Source organism: Ranitomeya imitator, chromosome 1 (assembly GCF_032444005.1).
Source record: "Ranitomeya imitator isolate aRanImi1 chromosome 1, aRanImi1.pri, whole genome shotgun sequence".
Taxonomy (NCBI): domain Eukaryota; kingdom Metazoa; phylum Chordata; class Amphibia; order Anura; family Dendrobatidae; genus Ranitomeya; species Ranitomeya imitator.
The window spans coordinates 702,836,266-702,855,105 of NC_091282.1; the positions used below are offsets into that span (position 1 = coordinate 702,836,266).

The 18,840-nt window shown below is 45.4% G+C and overlaps 1 protein-coding gene across 1 annotated transcript; it reads left to right on the forward strand.

The window, feature by feature from the left end:
- The first annotated feature begins 15,082 nt into the window (after window positions 1-15,082).
- On the forward strand, window positions 15,083-18,218 carry GPX2 (glutathione peroxidase 2). Its single transcript, XM_069745620.1, has 2 exons — window positions 15,083-15,304; window positions 16,979-18,218. Exons 1-2 carry the CDS (start codon window positions 15,083-15,085, stop codon window positions 17,327-17,329), a joined length of 573 nt encoding a protein of 190 aa, XP_069601721.1. The 3' UTR covers window positions 17,330-18,218.
- The last annotated feature ends 622 nt before the right edge of the window (window positions 18,219-18,840 follow it).

The window sequence follows — 18,840 nt, forward strand, 5'->3', positions numbered from 1 at the left end:
TAACACAGAGCAGTGAAAATAATAAATACGTTTTCTTTCCTCAAAAATAATTTTTTAGCCCAGAATTTTTTATTTTCCCAAGGGTTACAGGAGAAATTGGACCCCAAAAGTTGTTGTCCAGTTTCTCCTGAGTACGCTGATACCCCATATGTGGGGGTAAACCACTGTTTGGGCACACGTCGGGGCTCAGAAGGGAAGTAGTGACTTTTGAAATGCAGACTTTGATGGAATGGTCTGCGGGCGTCACGTTGCGTTTGCAGAGCCCCTGGTGTGCCTAAACAGTAGAAACCCCCCACAAGTGACCCCATTTTGGAAACTAGACCCCCCAAGGAACTTATCTAGATATGTGGTGAGCACTTTGAACCCCCAAGTGCTTCACAGACGTTTACAACGCAGAGCCGTGAAAATAAAAAATCATTTTTCTTTCCTCAAAAATGATGTTTTAGCAAGCAATTTTTTATTTTCTCAAGGGTAACAGGAGAAATTGGACCCCAGTAATTGTTGCCCAGTTTGTCCTGAGTACGCTGATACCCCATATGTGGGGGTAAACCACTGTTTGGGCACATGTCGGGGCTCGGAAGTCAAGTAGTGACGTTTTGAAATGCAGACTTTGATGGAATGGTCTGCGGGCGTCACGTTGCGTTTGCAGAGCCCCTGGTGTGCCTAAACAGTAGAAACCCCCCACAAGTGACCCCATTTTGGAAACTAGACCCCCCAAGGAACTTATCTAGATATGTGGTGAGCACTTTGAACCCCCAAGTGCTTCACAGACGTTTACAACGCAGAGCCGTGAAAATAAAAAATCATTTTACTTTCCTCAAAAATGATGTTTTAGCAAGCAATTTTTTATTTTCTCAAGGGTAACAGGAGAAATTGGACCCCAATAATTGTTGCCCAGTTTGTCCTGAGTACACTGATACCCCATATGTGGGGGTAAACCACTGTTTGGGCACACGTCGGGGCTCGGAAGGGAAGGAGCACCATTTGACTTTTTGAATAAAAGATTGGCTGGAATCAATGGTGGCGCCATGTTGCGTTTGGAGACCCCCTGATGTGCCTAAACAGTGGAAACCCCTCAATTCTAACGCCAACACACCCCTAACCCTTATCCCAACTGTAGCCGTAACCCTAACCACAACCCTAACCGCAACACACCCCTAACCACAACCCTAACCCCAACACACCCCTAACCCTAACCACAACCCTAATTCCAACCCAACCCTAAGGCTATGTACCCACGTTGCGGATTCGTGTGAGATTTTTCCGCACCATTTTTGAAAAATCCGCGGGTAAAAGGCACTGCGTTTTACCTGCGGATTTACTGCGGATTTCACCTGCGGATTCCTATTGAGGAATAGGTGTAAAACGCTGCGGAATCCGCACAAAGAATTGACATGCTGCGGAAAAAACAACGCAGCGTTTCCGTGCGGTATTTTCCGCACCATGGGCACAGCGGATTTGGTTTTCCATAGGTTTACATGGTACTGTAAACCTGATGGAACACTGCTGCGGATCCGCAGCGGCCAATCCGCTGCGGATCCGCAGCCAAATCCGCACCGTGTGCACATAGCCTAATTCTAAAGGTATGTGCACACGCTTCGGAAAACGCTGCGGATCCGCAGCAGTTTCCCATGAGTTTACATTTCAATGTAAACCTATGGGAAACAAAAATCGCTGTACACATGCTGCGGAAAAACTGCACGGAAACGCAGCGGTTTACATTCCGCAGCATGTCACTTCTTTCTGCGGATTCCACAGCGGTTTTACAACTGCTCCAATAGAAAATCGCAGTTGTAAAACCGCAGTGAAATGCGCAGAAAAACCGCGGTAAATCTGCCATAAATCCGCAGCGGTTTAGCACTGCGGATTTATCAAATCCGCTGCGGAAAAATCCGCAGAGGACCAGAATACGTGTGCACATACCAAAACCCTAACCCTACCCCTAACCCTACCCCTAACCCTACCCCTAACCCTACCCCTAACCCTACCCCTACCCCTAACCCTACCCCTAACCCTACCCCTAACCCTACCCCTACCCCTAACCCTAACCCTACCCCTAACCCTAACCCTAGTTCTAACTCCAACCTTAGTGAAAAAAAAAAAAAAATTCTTTATTTTATTATTGTCCCTATCTATGGGGGACAAATGGGGGGGGTCATTTACTGTTTTTTTATTTTGACCACTGTGATAGATTATATCACAGTGATCAAAATTCACATTGGAACGAATCTGCCGGCCGGCAGATTCGGCGGGCGCACTGCGCATGCGCCCGCCATTTTGGAACATGGCGGCGCTCGGGGAAGAAGACGGACGGGACCCCGCCAGGATCGGTAAGTATAAGGGGGGAGATCAGGGCACAGGGGGGGGAGATCAGGGCACGGGGGGGCGTCGGAGCACGGGGGGGGAGGGATCGGAGCATGGGGGAGAGTGATCGGTGTGCGGGCGGGTGGATCGGTGTGCAGGGGGGGTGGATCGGTGTGCAGGGGGGGTGGTTCGGAGCACGGGGGGGGATCGGAGTGCGGGGGGGTTTGATTGGAGCACGGGGGGTGTGATTGGAGCACGGGGGGAGCGGACAGGAGGACGGGGGAGCGGAGCACAGGACGGAGGGGAGCGGGCCACAGATCGGGGGGCTGGGGGGGCGATCGGTGGGGTGGGGTGGGGGCACATTAGTATTTCCAGCCATGGCCGATGATATTGCAGCATCGGCCATGGCTGGATTGTAATATTTCACCATTTTTTTAGGTGAAATATTACAAATCGCTCTGATTGGCAGTTTCACTTTCAACAGCCAATCAGAGCGATCGTAGCCACGAGGGGGTGAAGCCACCCCCCCTGGGCTAAACTACCACTCCCCCTGTGCCTGCAGAGCGGGTGAAATGGGAGTTAACCCTTTCACCCGGCCTGCAGGGACGCGATCTTTCTGTGACACAGCATATGCGTCACAGGTCGGATTGGCACCGACTTTCATGACGCATACGCTGTGTCACAGGTCGGGAAGGGGTTAATTTGTGCATCAGTCCACTCCTTATTGCTGCCTGCCATACCTGGCTGAGATTACTGCAGGGAGATAGTAATTGAAGGACAGTTCCTTTTTTTTTTTTTTTTGTGGGAGATTAAGATTGGCATTTCTGCTAGAGTGCCATCCCTGTCTGTGTCATCTCTCACTCAGTGGGCCATAGAAAGCCTATTTATTTTTTTGCTTGATTTGGGTTCTAAAATCTACCTGAAAAAATCACTACATCAATCAGTGGGAGAAAAATATTGGCCTCAGGGCTTGTGTGCCACTCCTTACTCCTGTGTGTGCCATCTCTCACTCAGTGGGCCATAGAAAGCCTATTAATTTTTTTGCTTGACTTGGGTTCTAAATTCTACCTGAAAAAAATCAATAAATCAATCAGTGGGAGATTAATATTGGCCTTTGGGCTTGTGTGCCAGTCCTAAGCGTGCCATCTCTCTCTCTCAGATAGTGGGCCATAGAAAGCCTATTTATTATTTTTTTTATTGGGTTTATAAATTTTCCCTGGAAAAAAAAAAAAAAGTGGGAGATTAATATTGGCCTCTGGGCTTGTGTGCCAGTCCTGAGCGTGCCATCTCTCTCACAAATAGTGGGCCATAGAAAGCCTATTTCTTGGGGGGGTTGATTTGGGTTCTAAATTCTACCTGAAAAAATCAATATATCAATCAGTGGGAGATTAATATTGGCTTTTGGGCTTGTGTGCCAGTCCTAAGCGTGCCATCTCTCTCTCTCAGATAGTGGGCCATAGAAAGCCTATTTATTATTTTTTTTATTGGGTTTATAAATTTTCCCTGGAAAAAAAAAAAAAAGTGGGAGATTAATATTGGCCTCTGGGCTTGTGTGCCAGTCCTGAGCGTGCCATCTCTCTCACAAATAGTGGGCCATAGAAAGCCTATTTATTTTTTGGGTTGATTTGGGTTCTAAATTCTACCTGAAAAAATCAATAAATCAATCAGTGGGAGATTAATATTGGCCTTTGGGCTTGTGTGCCAGTCCTAAGCGTGCCATCTCTCTCTCTCAGATAGTGGGCCATAGAAAGCCTATTTATTATTTTTTTTATTGGGTTTATAAATTTTCCCTGGAAAAAAAAAAAAAAAGTGGGAGATTAGTATTGGCCTCAGGGCTTGTGTGCCAGTCCTGAGCGTGCCATCTCTCTCACAAATAGTGGGCCATAGAAAGCCTATTTATTTTTTGGGTTGATTTGGGTTCTAAATTCTACCTGAAAAAAATCAATAAATCAATCAGTGGGAGATAAATATTGGCCTCTTGGCTTGTGTGCCACTCCTGACTCCTGTGTGCGTCATCTCTCACTCAGTGGGCCCTAGAAAGCCTATTTTTTGTTTTATTTGTTTTCTAAATTCTCCCTGAAAAAATCATTTTATTTGGTTTCTAAATTATTCCTGAAAAAATCATTTTTTTTGTATTTTTTTTTTCTAAAGTCTCCCTGAAAAAAAAAAAAAAAATCAAATCAGTGGGAGATTAATATTGCCCTTTCTGCTTGTGTGCCAGTCTTGACTCCTGGGTGTGCCATCTCTCTCTCTCTCTCTCCAATTGTGGGCCATAGAAAGCCTATTAATTTTTTTGCTTGATTTGGGTTCCAAAATCTACCTGAAAAAAATCACTAAATCAATCAGTGGGAGATAAATATTGGCCACTGGGCTTGTGTGCCACTCCTGACTCCTGTGTGCGTCCTCTCTCACTCAGTGGGCCCTACAAAGCCTATTTTTTTTTTATTTGTTTTCTAAATTCTCCCTGAAACAATCATTTTATTTTATTTTGTTTCTAAATTCTTCCTGAAAAATTCATTTTTTTTGTATTTTTTTTTTCTAAAGTCTCCCTGAAAAAAAAAAAAAAATCAAATCAGTGGGAGATTAACCCCTTACCGGCATCGGACGTACTATACCGTCCGATGCCGGCTCCCCTGCTTTGATGCAGGGCTCCGCGGTGAGCCCGCACCAAAGCCGGGACATGTCAGCTGTTTTGAACAGCTGACATGTGCCCGTAATAGGCGCGGGCAGAATCGCGATCTGCCCGCACCTATTAACTAGTTAAATGCCGCTGTCAAACGCAGACAGCGGCATTTAACTACCGCTTCCGGCCGGGCGGCCGGAAATGACGTTATCGCCGACCCCCGTCACATGTCCGGGGGTCGGCGATGCGTCTCCATTGTAGCCATAGAGGTCCTTGAGACCTCTATGGTTACTGATTGCCCGTCGCTGTGAGCGCCACCCTGTGGTCGGCGCTCACAGCACACGTGCAATTCTGCTACATAGCAGCGATCAGCAGATCGCTGCTATGTAGCAGAGCCGATCGGCTTGTGCCTGCTTCTAGCCTCTCATGGAGGCTATTGAAGCATGGCAAAAGTTAAAAAAAAAAGTTTAAAAAAATGTGAAAAAAATAAAAAAAACATAAAAGTTTAAATCACCCCCCTTTCGCCCCAATCAAAATAAATCAATAAAAAAAATATCAAATCTACGCATATTTGGTATCGCCGCGCTCAGAATTGCCCGATCTATCAAATAAAAAAAAGTATTAACCTGATCGCTAAACAGCGTAGCGGGAAAAAAACTCGAAACGCCAGAATTACGTTTTTTTGGTCGCCGCGACATTGCATTAAAATGCAATAACGGGCGATCAAAAGAACGTATCTGCACCGAAATGCTATCATTAAAAACGTCATCTCGGCACGCAAAAAATAAGCCCTCAACCGACCCCAGATCACGAAAAATGGAGACGCTACGAGTATCGGAAAATGGCGCAATTTTTTTTTTTTTTTTTTTTAGCAAAGTTTGGAATTTTTTTTCACCACTTAGATAAAAAATAACCTAGTCATGTTTGGTGTCTATGAACTCGTAATGACCTGGAGAATCATAATGGCAGGTCATTTTTAGCATTTAGTGAACCTAGCAAAAAAGCCAAACAAAAAACCAATGTGGGATTGCACTTTTTTTGCAATTTCACCGCACTTGGAATTTTTTTCCCGTTTTCTAGTACACGACATGCTAAAACCAATGATGTCGTTCAAAAGTACAACTCGTCCCGCAAAAAATAAGCCCTCACATGGCCAAATTGACGGAAAAATAAAAAAGTTATGGCTCTGGGAAGGAGGGGAGCGAAAAACGAACACGGAAAAACGAAAAATCCCCTGGTCATGAAGGGGTTAATATTGCCCTTTCTGCTTGTGTGCCAGTCTTGACTCCTGGGTGTGCCATCTCTCTCTCTCTCTCTCTCCAATTGTGGGCCATAGAAAGCCTATTTATTTTTTTGCTTGATTTGGGTTCCAAAATCTACCTGAAAAAATCACTAAATCAATCAGTGGGAGATAAATATTGGCCTCTGGGCTTGTGTGCCACTCCTGACTCCTGTGTGCGTCCTCTCTCACTCAGTGGGCCCTAGAAAGCCTATTTTTTGTTTTATTTGTTTTCTAAATTCTCCCTGAAAAAATCATTTTATTTTATTTGGTTTCTAAATTATTCCTGAAAAAATCATTTTTTTTGTATTTTTTTTTTCTAAAGTCTCCCTGAAAAAAAAAATAAAAAATCAAATCAGTGGGAGATTAATATTGCCCTTTCTGCTTGTGTGCCAGTCTTGACTCCTGGGTGTGCCATCTCTCTCTCTCTCTCCAATCGTGGGCCATAGAAAGCCTATTTATTTTTTTGCTTGATTTGGGTTCCAAAATCTACCTGAAAAAATCACTAAATCAATCAGTGGGAGATAAATATTGGCCTCTGGGCTTGTGTGCCACTCCTGACTCCTGTGTGCGTCCTCTCTCACTCAGTGGGCCATAGAAAGCCTATTTTTTTTTTATTTGTTTTCAAAATTCTCCCTGAAACAATCATTTCATTTTATTTGGTTTATAAATTCTTCCTTAAAAAATCATTTTTTTTTATTTTTTTTTTTTCTAAAAAGTCTCCCTGTTAAAAAAAAAAAAAAACAAATCAGTGGGAGATTAATATTTACATTTGCGCTTCAGTGACAGTCCTGCGTGTGTGGCATCTCTCTCATTTGTTGCCACCAACAACAGAGTGTGTAACATTGTGCCTGATTTTCGTTGTGGTCTCACCCACCTGTAAAGGGGTAGCTAAATCATACTGAAGTTATAGCTCACCGTGTAAGTTGTGTGACAGCAACAAATACCGTTAGTTTGGTTACGTTTTTAAAACAATGAGGAAGTCTGGTGGAAGAGGTCGTGGCCGGGGGCGTTCATTGTCAGCTGGTAATGAGGGTAGTGGTAGTGGTGGAGCATCAGGTGGTCGTGGGAAAAAAAATATTGCACCTAAGTCTGGAGCTGTGGAGCCAGGTTCGTCGTCTGGCTACACAAGGCCTCGAACGCTCCCTTTTCTGGGAGTAGGAAAACCGCTTTTAAAGCCGGAGCAGCAAGAGCAAGTTTTGGCTTATCTTGCTGACTCAGCCTCTAGCTCTTTTGCCTCCTCTCGTGAAACTGGTAAAAGTAAAAGCAGCGCGTCGTTAGTGGATGTTCACGGTCAGGGACAAGTCGCTTCCTTGTCCTCTTCAGCAAAAACAACAACAGAGAAGAATGCAGCAGGCGACACAACGGGTTACTCCATGGAGCTCTTTACACATACCGTCCCTGGCTTAGAAAGTGAAGCAGTTAACAGTCCATGCCCATTACAAGTTGAATCTGACATGGAGTGCACTGATGCACAGCCACAGCCAGACTACTATGCTGGTCCTTTGACTCAGACCACAACATTGCCCTCGCAGGGTGCTGATCAAGAATCAGACCCTGATGAGACTATGTTGCCCCATCACGAACGCTATACCACCGACCGACACGGTGACACAGACGAAGTTGCACATGAGCTACAAGAAGAGGTAATAGATGACCCAGTTCTTGACCCCGATTGGCAGCCATTGGGGGAACAGGGTGCAGGCGGCAGCAGTTCTGAAGTGGAGGAGGAGGGGCCGCAGCAGGCATCAACATCGCAACAGGTTCCATCTGCCGGGCCCGTATCTTGCCCAAAACGCGTGGCAAAGTCAAAACCTGTTGGAGTACAGCGTGGCCATCCGGTTAAAGCTCAGTCTGCAATGCCTGAAAAGGTATCCGATGCTAGAAAGAGTGCAGTCTGGCATTTTTTTAAACAACATCCAATTGATCAGCGCAAAGTCATCTGTCAAAAATGTTCAACTACCTTAAGCAGAGGGCAGAATCTGAAAAGTCTCAATACAAGTTGCATGCATAGACATTTAACCACCATGCATTTGCAAGCTTGGACTAACTATCAAACGTCCCTTAAGGTTGTAGCACCCTCGGCCAATGAAGCTAGTCATCAACGCAACATCCCTTCCGGTAGTGTAGGGCCACCATTTTCTGCACCACCTGCAGTATCTGGTGCAGGTTTCTTTGCCAGGCCAAAGCAGTCAGGGTCAGGGAATCACCAGTTTCGTAGTAGGAAACACTGCATCTAGGGCACCGGCGGCAACAATACCATCTCCCACCGTCTCTCAGTCTGCCATGTCCACCGGCACCCCCGCTAGTTCCACGTACTCCAGCTCTCCAGTCCAGCTCACCCTACATGAGACTATGGTTAGAAAAAGGAAGTACTTAGCCTCGCATCCGCGTACACAGGGTTTGAACGCCCACATAGCTAGACTAATCTCGTTAGAGATGATGCCCTACCGGTTAGTTGAAAGCGAAGCTTTCAAAGCCCTGATGGACTACGCTGTACCACGCTACGAGCTACCCAGTCGACACTTTTTTTTCCAGAAAAGCCATCCCAGCCCTCCACCAGCATGTTAAAGAGTGCATCGTCCATGCACTCAGGCAATCTGTGAGCACAAAGGTGCACCTGACAACAGATGCATGGACCAGTAGGCATGGCCAGGGACGTTACGTGTCCATCACGGCACACTGGGTAAATGTGGTGGATGCAGGGTCCACAGGGGACAGCAAGTTTGGGACAGTTCTGCCTAGCCCACGGTCTAGGAAACAGTTGGCTGTAGCCGTTCGCACCCCCTCCTCCTCCTCCTCGTCCTCCTGCAGAAGCGAGACCTCGTCCACAGACCGCAGTCGCACAACCACTCCATCCGCAGCTGCCACTGTTGCACACCAGGTCTCCCATTATGGGGCAGCTACTGGCAAACGTCAGCAGGCTGTATTGGCTATGAAGTGTTTGGGCGACAACAGACACACCGCTGAAGTTCTGTCCGAGTTCTTGCAGAAAGAAACGCAGTCGTGGCTGGGCACTGTAGATCTTGAGGCAGGCAAGGTAGTGAGTGATAACGGAAGGAATTTCATGGCTGCCATCTCCCTTTCCCAACTGAAACACATTCCTTGCCTGGCTCACACCTTAAACCTGGTGGTGCAGTGCTTCCTGAAAAGTTATCCGGGGTAATCCGACCTGCTCCTCAAAGTGCGTGGACTTTGCTCACATATCCGCCGTTCGCCCGTACACTCCAGCCGTATGCAGACCTATCAGCCTTCTTTGAACCTTCCCCAGCATCGCCTAATCATAGACGTTGCAACAAGGTGGAACTCAACACTGCACATGCTTCAGAGACTGTGCGAACAGAGGCGGGCTGTTATGTTTTTGTGGGAGGATACACATACACGGGCAGGCAGTAGGATGGCAGACATGGAGTTGTCAGGTGTGCAGTGGTCGAAGATTCAAGACATGTGTCAAGTCCTTCAGTGTTTTGAGGAATGCACACGGCTGGTTAGTGCAGAGAACGCCATAATAAGCATGAGCATCCCCCTAATGCGTCTGGTGATGCAAAGTTTGACGCACATAAAGGATCAGGCGTCTGCAGCTGAGGAAGAGGAAAGCCTTGATGACAGTCAGCCATTGTCTGGCCAGGGCAGTGTACAGGACGAGGTAGCGGGCGAACAGGAGGAGGAGGACGAGGAGGATGATGGGGATGATTATATTTTTAATGAGGAAGCTTTTCCGGGGCCAGTGGAAATTGTTGGCGCGGCAAGGCCGGGTTCTGGTTTTTGGAGGGACACAAGTGACGTGGATTTGCCTGAAACTGCCCCTCAACCAAGCACAACCACAGATTTGAGAACTGGAACTTTGGGCCACATGGCGGATTATGCCTTACGTATCCTCAAAAGGGACACACGCATAACAAAAATGATGAACGATGACGATTACTGGTTGGCCTGCCTCCTTGATCCTCGCTATAAAGGCAAATTGCAAAATATAATGCCACATGAGAACTTGGAACTAATATTAGCAACCAAACAATCAACTCTTATTGACCGTTTGCTTCTGGCATTCCCTGCACACAGCGCCCGTGATCGTTCTAACACGAGCTGCAGGGGCCAGCAGACCAGAGGTGTTAGAGGGGCAGAAATCAGAAGTGGCGTTGGCCAGAGGGGTTTTCTGACCAGGTTGTGGAGTGATTTTGCTATGACCGCAGACAGGACAGGTACTGCAGCATCAATTCAAAGTGACAGGAGACAACATTTGTCCAGTATGGTTACTAACTATTTTTCATCCCTTATCGACGTTCTCCCTCAACCGTCATTCCCATTTGATTACTGGGCATCAAAATTAGACACCTGGCCAGAATTGGCAGAATATGCATTGCAGGAGCTTGCTTGCCCGGCAGCTAGTGTCCTATCAGAAAGAGTATTCAGTGCTGCAGGTTCAATACTAACAGAAAAAAGGACTCGTCTGGCTACCCAAAATGTAGATGATCTAACCTTCATTAAAATGAACCACAACTGGATTTCGAAATCTTTTGCCCCACCTTGCCCGGCTGACACCTAGCTTTCCTATGTAAAGGTCTTGCCTGTGAACTATTCTGAACGACTTTTCCAATCTCGTAATTTGCAGCAGCTGATTGTCCAGCATCCGACATGTTAACACCTCCCTAAATGGCCAAAGTCCCCACACGGGGCCGTGGTATCGCCACTTGGCGCCAGCACCCGTGAGAGTACTGTTTGTCTGAAGAGGTGGGTGTGCCCGCTTTTGGTCGACGACACTGCCACTAGGTCCCTCATAGTACAATAAAGTGTCTGGCGGTGGTGGTGCGCACCCAACGTCAGACACACCGTTGTAATATGAGGGGCCCTGGGCCTGTACCGCCGGCCACAAGACAGTCCCCCCCCCCAGGTCAAACAGTGCTCTACCACTTGCAAAATTTTCTCTCACAGCTCCACCAATGTTTAGTCTATGCGCTGACATCCTTCAATGCCTGGCACTGTCAATACCATTGTATTGACATTTTTCTTATGTTAGGCCTTCGAAGCCTGTCTGCGGTCACTCCTTCCACTAGGCCTCCACTGACCTGTCTACTGCTGCCCGTGTTCCCCTGGAACCAATTTTAAATTGCCTACAGCCAGCCCAATTTATTATGTTAGGGCTTCGAAGCCTGTCTGCGGTCCCTCCTTCCACTAGGCCTCCACTGACCTGTCTACTGCTGCCCGTGTTCCCCTGGAACCAATTTTAAATTGCCTACAGCCAGCCCAATTTATTATGTTAGGGCTTCGAAGCCTGTCTGCGGTCCCTCCTTCCACTAGGCCTCCACTGACCTGTCTACTGCTGTCCGTGTTCCCCTGGAACCAATTGTAAATTGCCTACATCCCAATTTTTGTTATGTTAGGCCTTCGAAGCCTGTCTGCGGCCCGTTCTTTCCACTACTACTACACTGACCAGGCCACTGCTGCCCGTGTTCCCCTGGAACCAATTTTAAATTGCCTACAGCCAGCCCAATTTATTATGTTAGGCCTTCAAAGCCTGTCTGCGGTCCCTCCTTCCACTAGGCCTCCACTGACCTGTCTACTGCTGCCCGTGTACCCCTTGAACCAACATCAGAAAATATAAAAATAAGTATTTTGCTTATAAAAAAGAAAATACTGGAGAGATATCAAATGCAGACATTTTAACATTAAAAACAAACACATACAACAAAAATCTGGTACAGTACTAAAAATGGCCACCAGCTACAATAACTTTCTCCTGCAAGTAGTTAACTGAAAGTTTTTTTCAATTTAAAACACAGATATGGCATCCACCGAGTGTTGTCCTGTCGCGTCTTCTTTATATTATTGCCAAGAAGATACAAAACAATGAAAATAATAAAATCATTATTTACCAAAAAAATAGAGTAAGTCAAAACCACATTGCAAATAAACATTCATTACAAATAAAGAAGCAGGGCGCGTCCGAGGGTGAGTATATACCTAATAAGAATATAATCACCCTCGGACGCGCCCTGCTTCTTTCCGACAGCCTTCCTTCCTAAGAATCAGCCCTTCCGTGGTGTAGAGAGAGGGTGTGTTACACTCCAAGGTGTTCCCCAGGTTGCCTTTCCTGAGCTTCGATCTTCATGCTCTCGTTTAGTAGTTGTCGGAAAGTAGGCTGCATTAGGCCTACAAATTGGGTATGGGGTGGAGAGAGATGGTGTGTTACACTCCAAGGTGTTCCCCAGGTTTCCTTGCCATTGCTTCGGTCTTCCGACTCTCGTTTAGTAGTTGTAGAAAACTACACTGCATTAGGCCTACAAATTGGGTATGGGGTGGAGAGAGATGGTGTGTTACACTCCAAGGTGTTCCCCAGGTTTCCTTGCCATTGCTTCGGTCTTCCGACTCTCGTTTAGTAGTTGTAGAAAACTACACTGCATTAGGCCTACAAATTGGGTATCGGGTGGAGAGAGATGGTGTGTTACACTCCAAGGTGTTCCCCAGGTTTCCTTGCCATTGCTTCGGTCTTCCGACTCTCGTTTAGTAGTTGTAGAAAACTACACTGCATTAGGCCTACAAAATGGGTATGGGGTGGAGAGAGATGGTGTGTTCCACTCCAAGGTGTTCTCCAGGTTGCCTTTCCTGAGCTTCTATCTTCAGGCTCTCGTTAAATTGTGGTTAAATGGAACAACTGCATTTGGCGTACTAGTTGGTTTGGGGCCTACTAACAGTGTCTGCCGCTCCTTGCTGTTCTCCTGGTTTCCTGTCCTGAAATTCCGTTTTCAGGCGCTCGTTAAGTAGTTGTTAATGTTAGACTGCATTTGGCCTACTAGTTGGGTTGGGGCCTACTATCGGTGTCTGCCACTCCTTGCTGTTCTCCTCCACTGAACAAAGCTGTGCCGCCTGTTTACTACGGTTGCCAATTTTGAACTGCATTTCGACTGCTTACTGATTTGGGCCTACTCTCTGTGTCAGCCTCTCATTCCAGTTGTCCTCCACTGCAATGCCCCCTGGTTATTCCTGTGTTACCAATTTTGAACTGCATTTAGCCAACTTTATTCTTTGGGCCTATATCTGTGTTTCCTCCTCATCCTGCCCATTGCCCAGCCAGTGATAGATGAGTCTGCTGGTACATTGACCCATAACGCAACATTCCCCGTGCACGCTACACAACAACATTGTGACCCTGCTGAAAGTCAGGTTGCTCTTCCCGCATACCATACCACCTTACACGGGGACAAAGAGGAAGGTGCAGATGAAAGAGCAGGTTCCTTCATCAGGTGGGGGGAGGAATGCTAGTTGGCGACGTCACTGGCACAGGGCCTCTCATAGTACACAAAAGTGTTGCTGCCGGTGGGAGGCGCCCCCGCCGTGCAAACACACCGCTGTACTTTGAGGGGCCCTGTGCCAGTGCCAATGCCAACGAGTGGGCCCCCCCTGCTTGCTCAGGTTCACAGCACTTGCAAAGTTGAAATACTTACCTCTCCCTGGTCCGGATTTCCTGGGCCCACTAATTACTTGAACCAGCCCTACCCACCACAACTTTAGCCAAATGACCCCCAATTTCAAATGCCTTCCAATTATTATAAGGTAAATTACGCTTGACAAGCTTCATTAAGAAGAATGGATGGTTTTGACATTAAAATGGGCACTCTAGGTGTTTTCCTGGCCCCCACTCACTGCCGACTATGCTGCCCCATTGACTTGCATTGGGTTTCGTGTTTCGGTCGATCCCGACTTTACGTCATAATCGGCCGATTTCACTCGACCCGACTTTTGAGATAGTCGGGTTTCGCGAAACCCGGCTCGACTCTAAAAAGGTCAAGGTCGCTCAACTCTAATTATGACTATTATGTCAAAGGGGCACACCAGACATTACTACATTCTAGGGGACGAAATGGGCAGTGTATTCTAGGGCACTGGCACAGGGCATTACTGTATTATAGAAGTTGTTTTACTACCTGGAAGGCACAAAGGAGGCATTATTACTATGTAAGGGACACAATGGTGGGATTACTATATGGGTCAATAAGAGGAGTGCTGTTTTTGTGCCACACAACAGATGCAGTAATAGGGCACATACGGCAGCATCGGCTCAGTATTGGGATATCAGCAGGATGAGGAGCTTGTGCCAGTTGGGAATAGATGGAGATGGTGATGGAAATGTGAGAAGTGAAATATGACTTTGTTGTAATCACTGCAGATAAATCCTGGCTGGAAGAAGTTGTCATGGCGATCTGGGCCAGATGAAATAAGTGAACAGATTTCGACAGAAACAACGTCAGCTATAAGTCACCGTCTGTAACTGTATTGTAATCTATTACATGTTGTGCAGCACTGGTATCTACCACTACATGGTCACCATAAGGCGGTAATATCTGTGTTGGTCTTTGTGTAGAGATTTATTTTTAGTAACAGCGCGGTCATCTGCTGAGGTTTCCCTATACCTATGATCAGGGTGTACTACTGTAGTTAAAATTAGAGTTAACTGGTTGGGGGCCCACTCAGAAGTTTCCCATCTGAACCAAAGCCTTAGCTACGCCTCTGCTGCGATCAGATCCTACTTGTGGGGATATGTCTACAATTTATAACAGCAAAGTAGTGTTGATTTAAAAATTCTATTTATTTTTGTTTTTGATCATTCCATGTTCTAACCAGACATGACTTTCCCAATGAGCACAAAACCACAAACCAAATCTTTGCATCTTTTATGAAGGAAGGCAGTCATGGACTGAACAGCTACAATGGCTTTACTTTTCAGACAAGCTGGTAGTATCAGTATCACTCCCATATCCTCTTTCTGTAAAGTATACCTTTCCGATACACATCAGTTACATCTGGTCACAAGATCACCCAATAAAAGGCGCCGGAGCAGTCATCTGTACAGAGTCCTTGCCCGGCTTGGTGTAAACACCATGGCTTACATAGCTAAATCCTTTTACGACTTGTATGCTACAAACCTTGATGGGGATAAGGTAGATTTTAACCTTTTTAGGGGAAGGGTAGTTTTAATAGAAAACGTTGCTTCCCTTTGAGATACCACCACCAAGGATTACACCCAGCTAAATGAGCTGCAATGCAAGTATCCACGTCGATTTGTGGTGCTGGGATTTCCTTGCAATCAGTTTGGCTACCAAGTAAGTGGCTCTAAAAATATACCGGAAATGTGTTTTGTGCCGTCATATCACTCACCAAGCATACAGATACAGCAATGATGCAGTTTCCACTCGGTGGGACTGAAACCATGGAAACCTGTGAGCGTAGGACCTGAGAATAAGGATATTGAACCAGCATTGCTTTGGAAAAAAATGGAAATATTTGTGACTGACATGAATGTTACGTGTTTGTACAAGATTTTAGCAAATTCTGTTATTATTACTGATGACCTTGTAATGATGTTTGCTTCCATGGGTTGAAAGTCACATGAGTTTCCTACAATTTTTTCCTGTCTAGAAAATTCTCAGAGCGATGAATTTACAAGCAGCAATCATCTCTTAGGCTGGTTTCACATTTGCGGTTGTGTCCGCAGCGTTTCTGATGCATACATCCACATACGTCTTGATTTCATATCTTTTACATTGTAAACGCAGGTGCATGCGTTAGCATGCGTTCGCTTACGCATGCGTATTTTGATGGTGTGCGACTGGGCGCGGCTAACACCACGTTAGAATTTTTGTGGCGGCAAATTTCCGCCGCCATACGCATGCGGACGCTTGCAGAAGGAGTGTGTCAAAAGTATTACAGTCTTTGGGAATGCAAGGACATGCGTTTACACAAAGGTCTATATACAGAAATCCCTTGAGACTCGCCCATTGGGCGTGGCTTGTGTCATGGAAATTCTGGAAAAACGTGAATGCATGCAAACGTTGCGTTTTTTATCCGTAATGCTACGTTGATGCAGATAAAAAATGCAGCATTATGCGTTTTTCCATGCGGTTGCGGTCGAGACACTGCGGACTCAACCGCAAATGTGAACCTAGAATTAGGCTCTGTTCACATCTGCATTTACTATATTTTTTGTTCTACTCAGACATAGAAGCAGAAACTGTGACACTGAAGAGGGGATCCAGGACTGTGATACTGATAAGCAGTCCTAAAGATAGGTCATCAATATCAGATCAGTGGAGGTCTGACTGCCAGTACCCACTCCAATACGGCATTGTCACCTCGGGTGGTGGCTGGATATAAACAGTGGATGGATATAATATATAATAGCATCAGGTCAATAGAGCAGCTTCTTCTCTTTCACTCTGCTCTGTTGACAGGGCGTCACTGCCGATATCATGCTGATTGACAGCCAGCTCCCTGGTACCTAACTGTGGGGAACCGACTGTTAATTAGCATTATGTCAGCAGTTGAACCCCGTTGATAGAGCACAGAGAAAGACCTGCTCTGTTGACGTGGAGCAGCTGAATCACCTGCAGGAGCCACCGCAGAATATAACAGGCAGGTAGTTACTATCTAGTTAGCAATTACCTGACTGTTAGTTTTTTGGTTCATAGTAAAAAAAAAATTATTTAACCCTGGTAGTGGCAAATTCCCAATATGCTGCACTTGAGTGGTGCCCAACCTACGCTATTGTGATCCATCTGGTTTCGTTCCATTAATGTACTGAAAAAAAATAGAGCAGCATGCATGCTCCCCACATCCCAGACATCATCCCTGTAATGGGATAGAATTGCAAATTTGCAGATATGACTATTGCGGCCATAACCATGGACAATAACTGCTAAGCAACAACGAGGACCTTGGGTGAAAAAAGACAGATGTTTTTTTCCCCTTATCTATAATTTTCTATTGTTTATTTTTAGGAAAATTGTAAAAATGAAGAGATTCTAAATTCCCTGAAACATGTCAGACCTGGCAATGGCTTTGAACCCGGTTTCACATTGTTCCAAAAATGTGAGGTCAATGGAAAAGGTACTCATCCGGTCTTCGCATACTTGAAGGACAAACTTCCATCGCCAGACGATGAACCAGCTGGCCTGATCGCTGACCCCAGATATATAGTATGGAGTCCTGTACACCGATCCGACCTGTCCTGGAACTTTGAAAAGTTTCTAATTGGTCCAGAAGGAGAACCGTTCAAGCGCTACAGTAAAAGCTTTCCTACCATAAACATAGAACCTGACATCCAGAGACTTCTGAAGCTTGCCAAATAATGTCACCCATAGCATATATCAGCATCATGAAGAATTATCTCACTATTTGCTATGTGTTTCAGAATTTGAATTAGGAGTGAACTTCAAAATACATCAAGTATGGTAATATTTATTAAAGTTTAAGCAGAACATATGCACACTTTACAGAGGCTGCCCAGGCTTGAGCATGCGGTGCATGCACTGTGAGGATTCATAGTCTGCACTCACAGAGTGACTGCCAACTTTTATCCAAGCCCTTTATGCCAGCCATTCACTTTAGATGTCAGTTGTCAGGCTGAATGATTCAATTGTACAGCTGACAGCAATCTCGGCAGACTTTCCCAAACACAGGATCGCTCTATGAGAAAGTTGCCAACTGACACGTCCGCCGGCAGCTCATCTCAGAGAGAACAATACGATCGGCAGTCTGAAATCAGACAAGCTTGATCAACATATTCCCCGAACATCACTTAGCCAGCACCGCCATACACATTAGACTGTTGGCCGAACCCGTTTATATTAGCGTGTTCGGCTGATATTAGTTTAATGTGTATGGGGGTCTATACTTTTCTGCACTACTGCATGTACGTAATATGGGACTCTAACTGTTGGAGTGGCTAAAAATATTGATAAGCAAGAAGTGGAGGAGTATACCCACATGGATAGATTGTGAACTTAAAGGGACCGGTACATTGTACAAAAATGTGGATGTAATCACTCCCCGACACATTGATTGACAGCTCCCACTAGCACATCTGTACTATGTTTTTTTTACTTCTAAAATGAGAAAAGTGCTCAGATGTTAGACTTGTACTAAATGACTGTATTCTTTTAAACACTGTGGAAGAGTACAAGAGTGTTGTACAGGGCTGCGTCTGAAAACTGTTGTACTCTACCCGTAATAAACAAATTCAACAGTATTTCTCTGTGTTTTGGTTCTTTACTATCCATAAAGTATATAGCTACATTCGAAACAGAAACAAGACAGAAGAAGAATCAAAACTTTTGAAATATGATGCTGGAGAACGATGTTATCAATGCCATAGATGGCAAGAAGAACAAAAATCAATTTTGGATCAAATCAAGCCAGACATGTAACTCGAAGCAAGGATCACCGACTTGCCTTCTTTGCACACATCATATGAACAGCAAAGTCACTGGACAAAGACATCATGGTCGGAAGAATAAAATGAACAAGGCGAAAAGAAAGACCAGCAATCCGATGGCTTGATACAATCCAGATAACTAAATACACCACCAAAATATTATTTTGTAGCTGAACGTTGCATATGTGAATATTCACTATACAAGTACCATATCCTACTAATAAACATGAATAAACACAAACTGAGAAATATTATTGGATAAAATATAATGTTGTTAGTACATCAAGATAAAAATTACTTAAAAAATATGTATAAATGGGAAATGACTACACACAAAAGGGAATTTCACAGTGAAATCTATAGAGAACTCCTTGAGAAAGCCACCTGGAGAAACGTACATTAAAGTTCTGGGGTTTTCCTATCCTG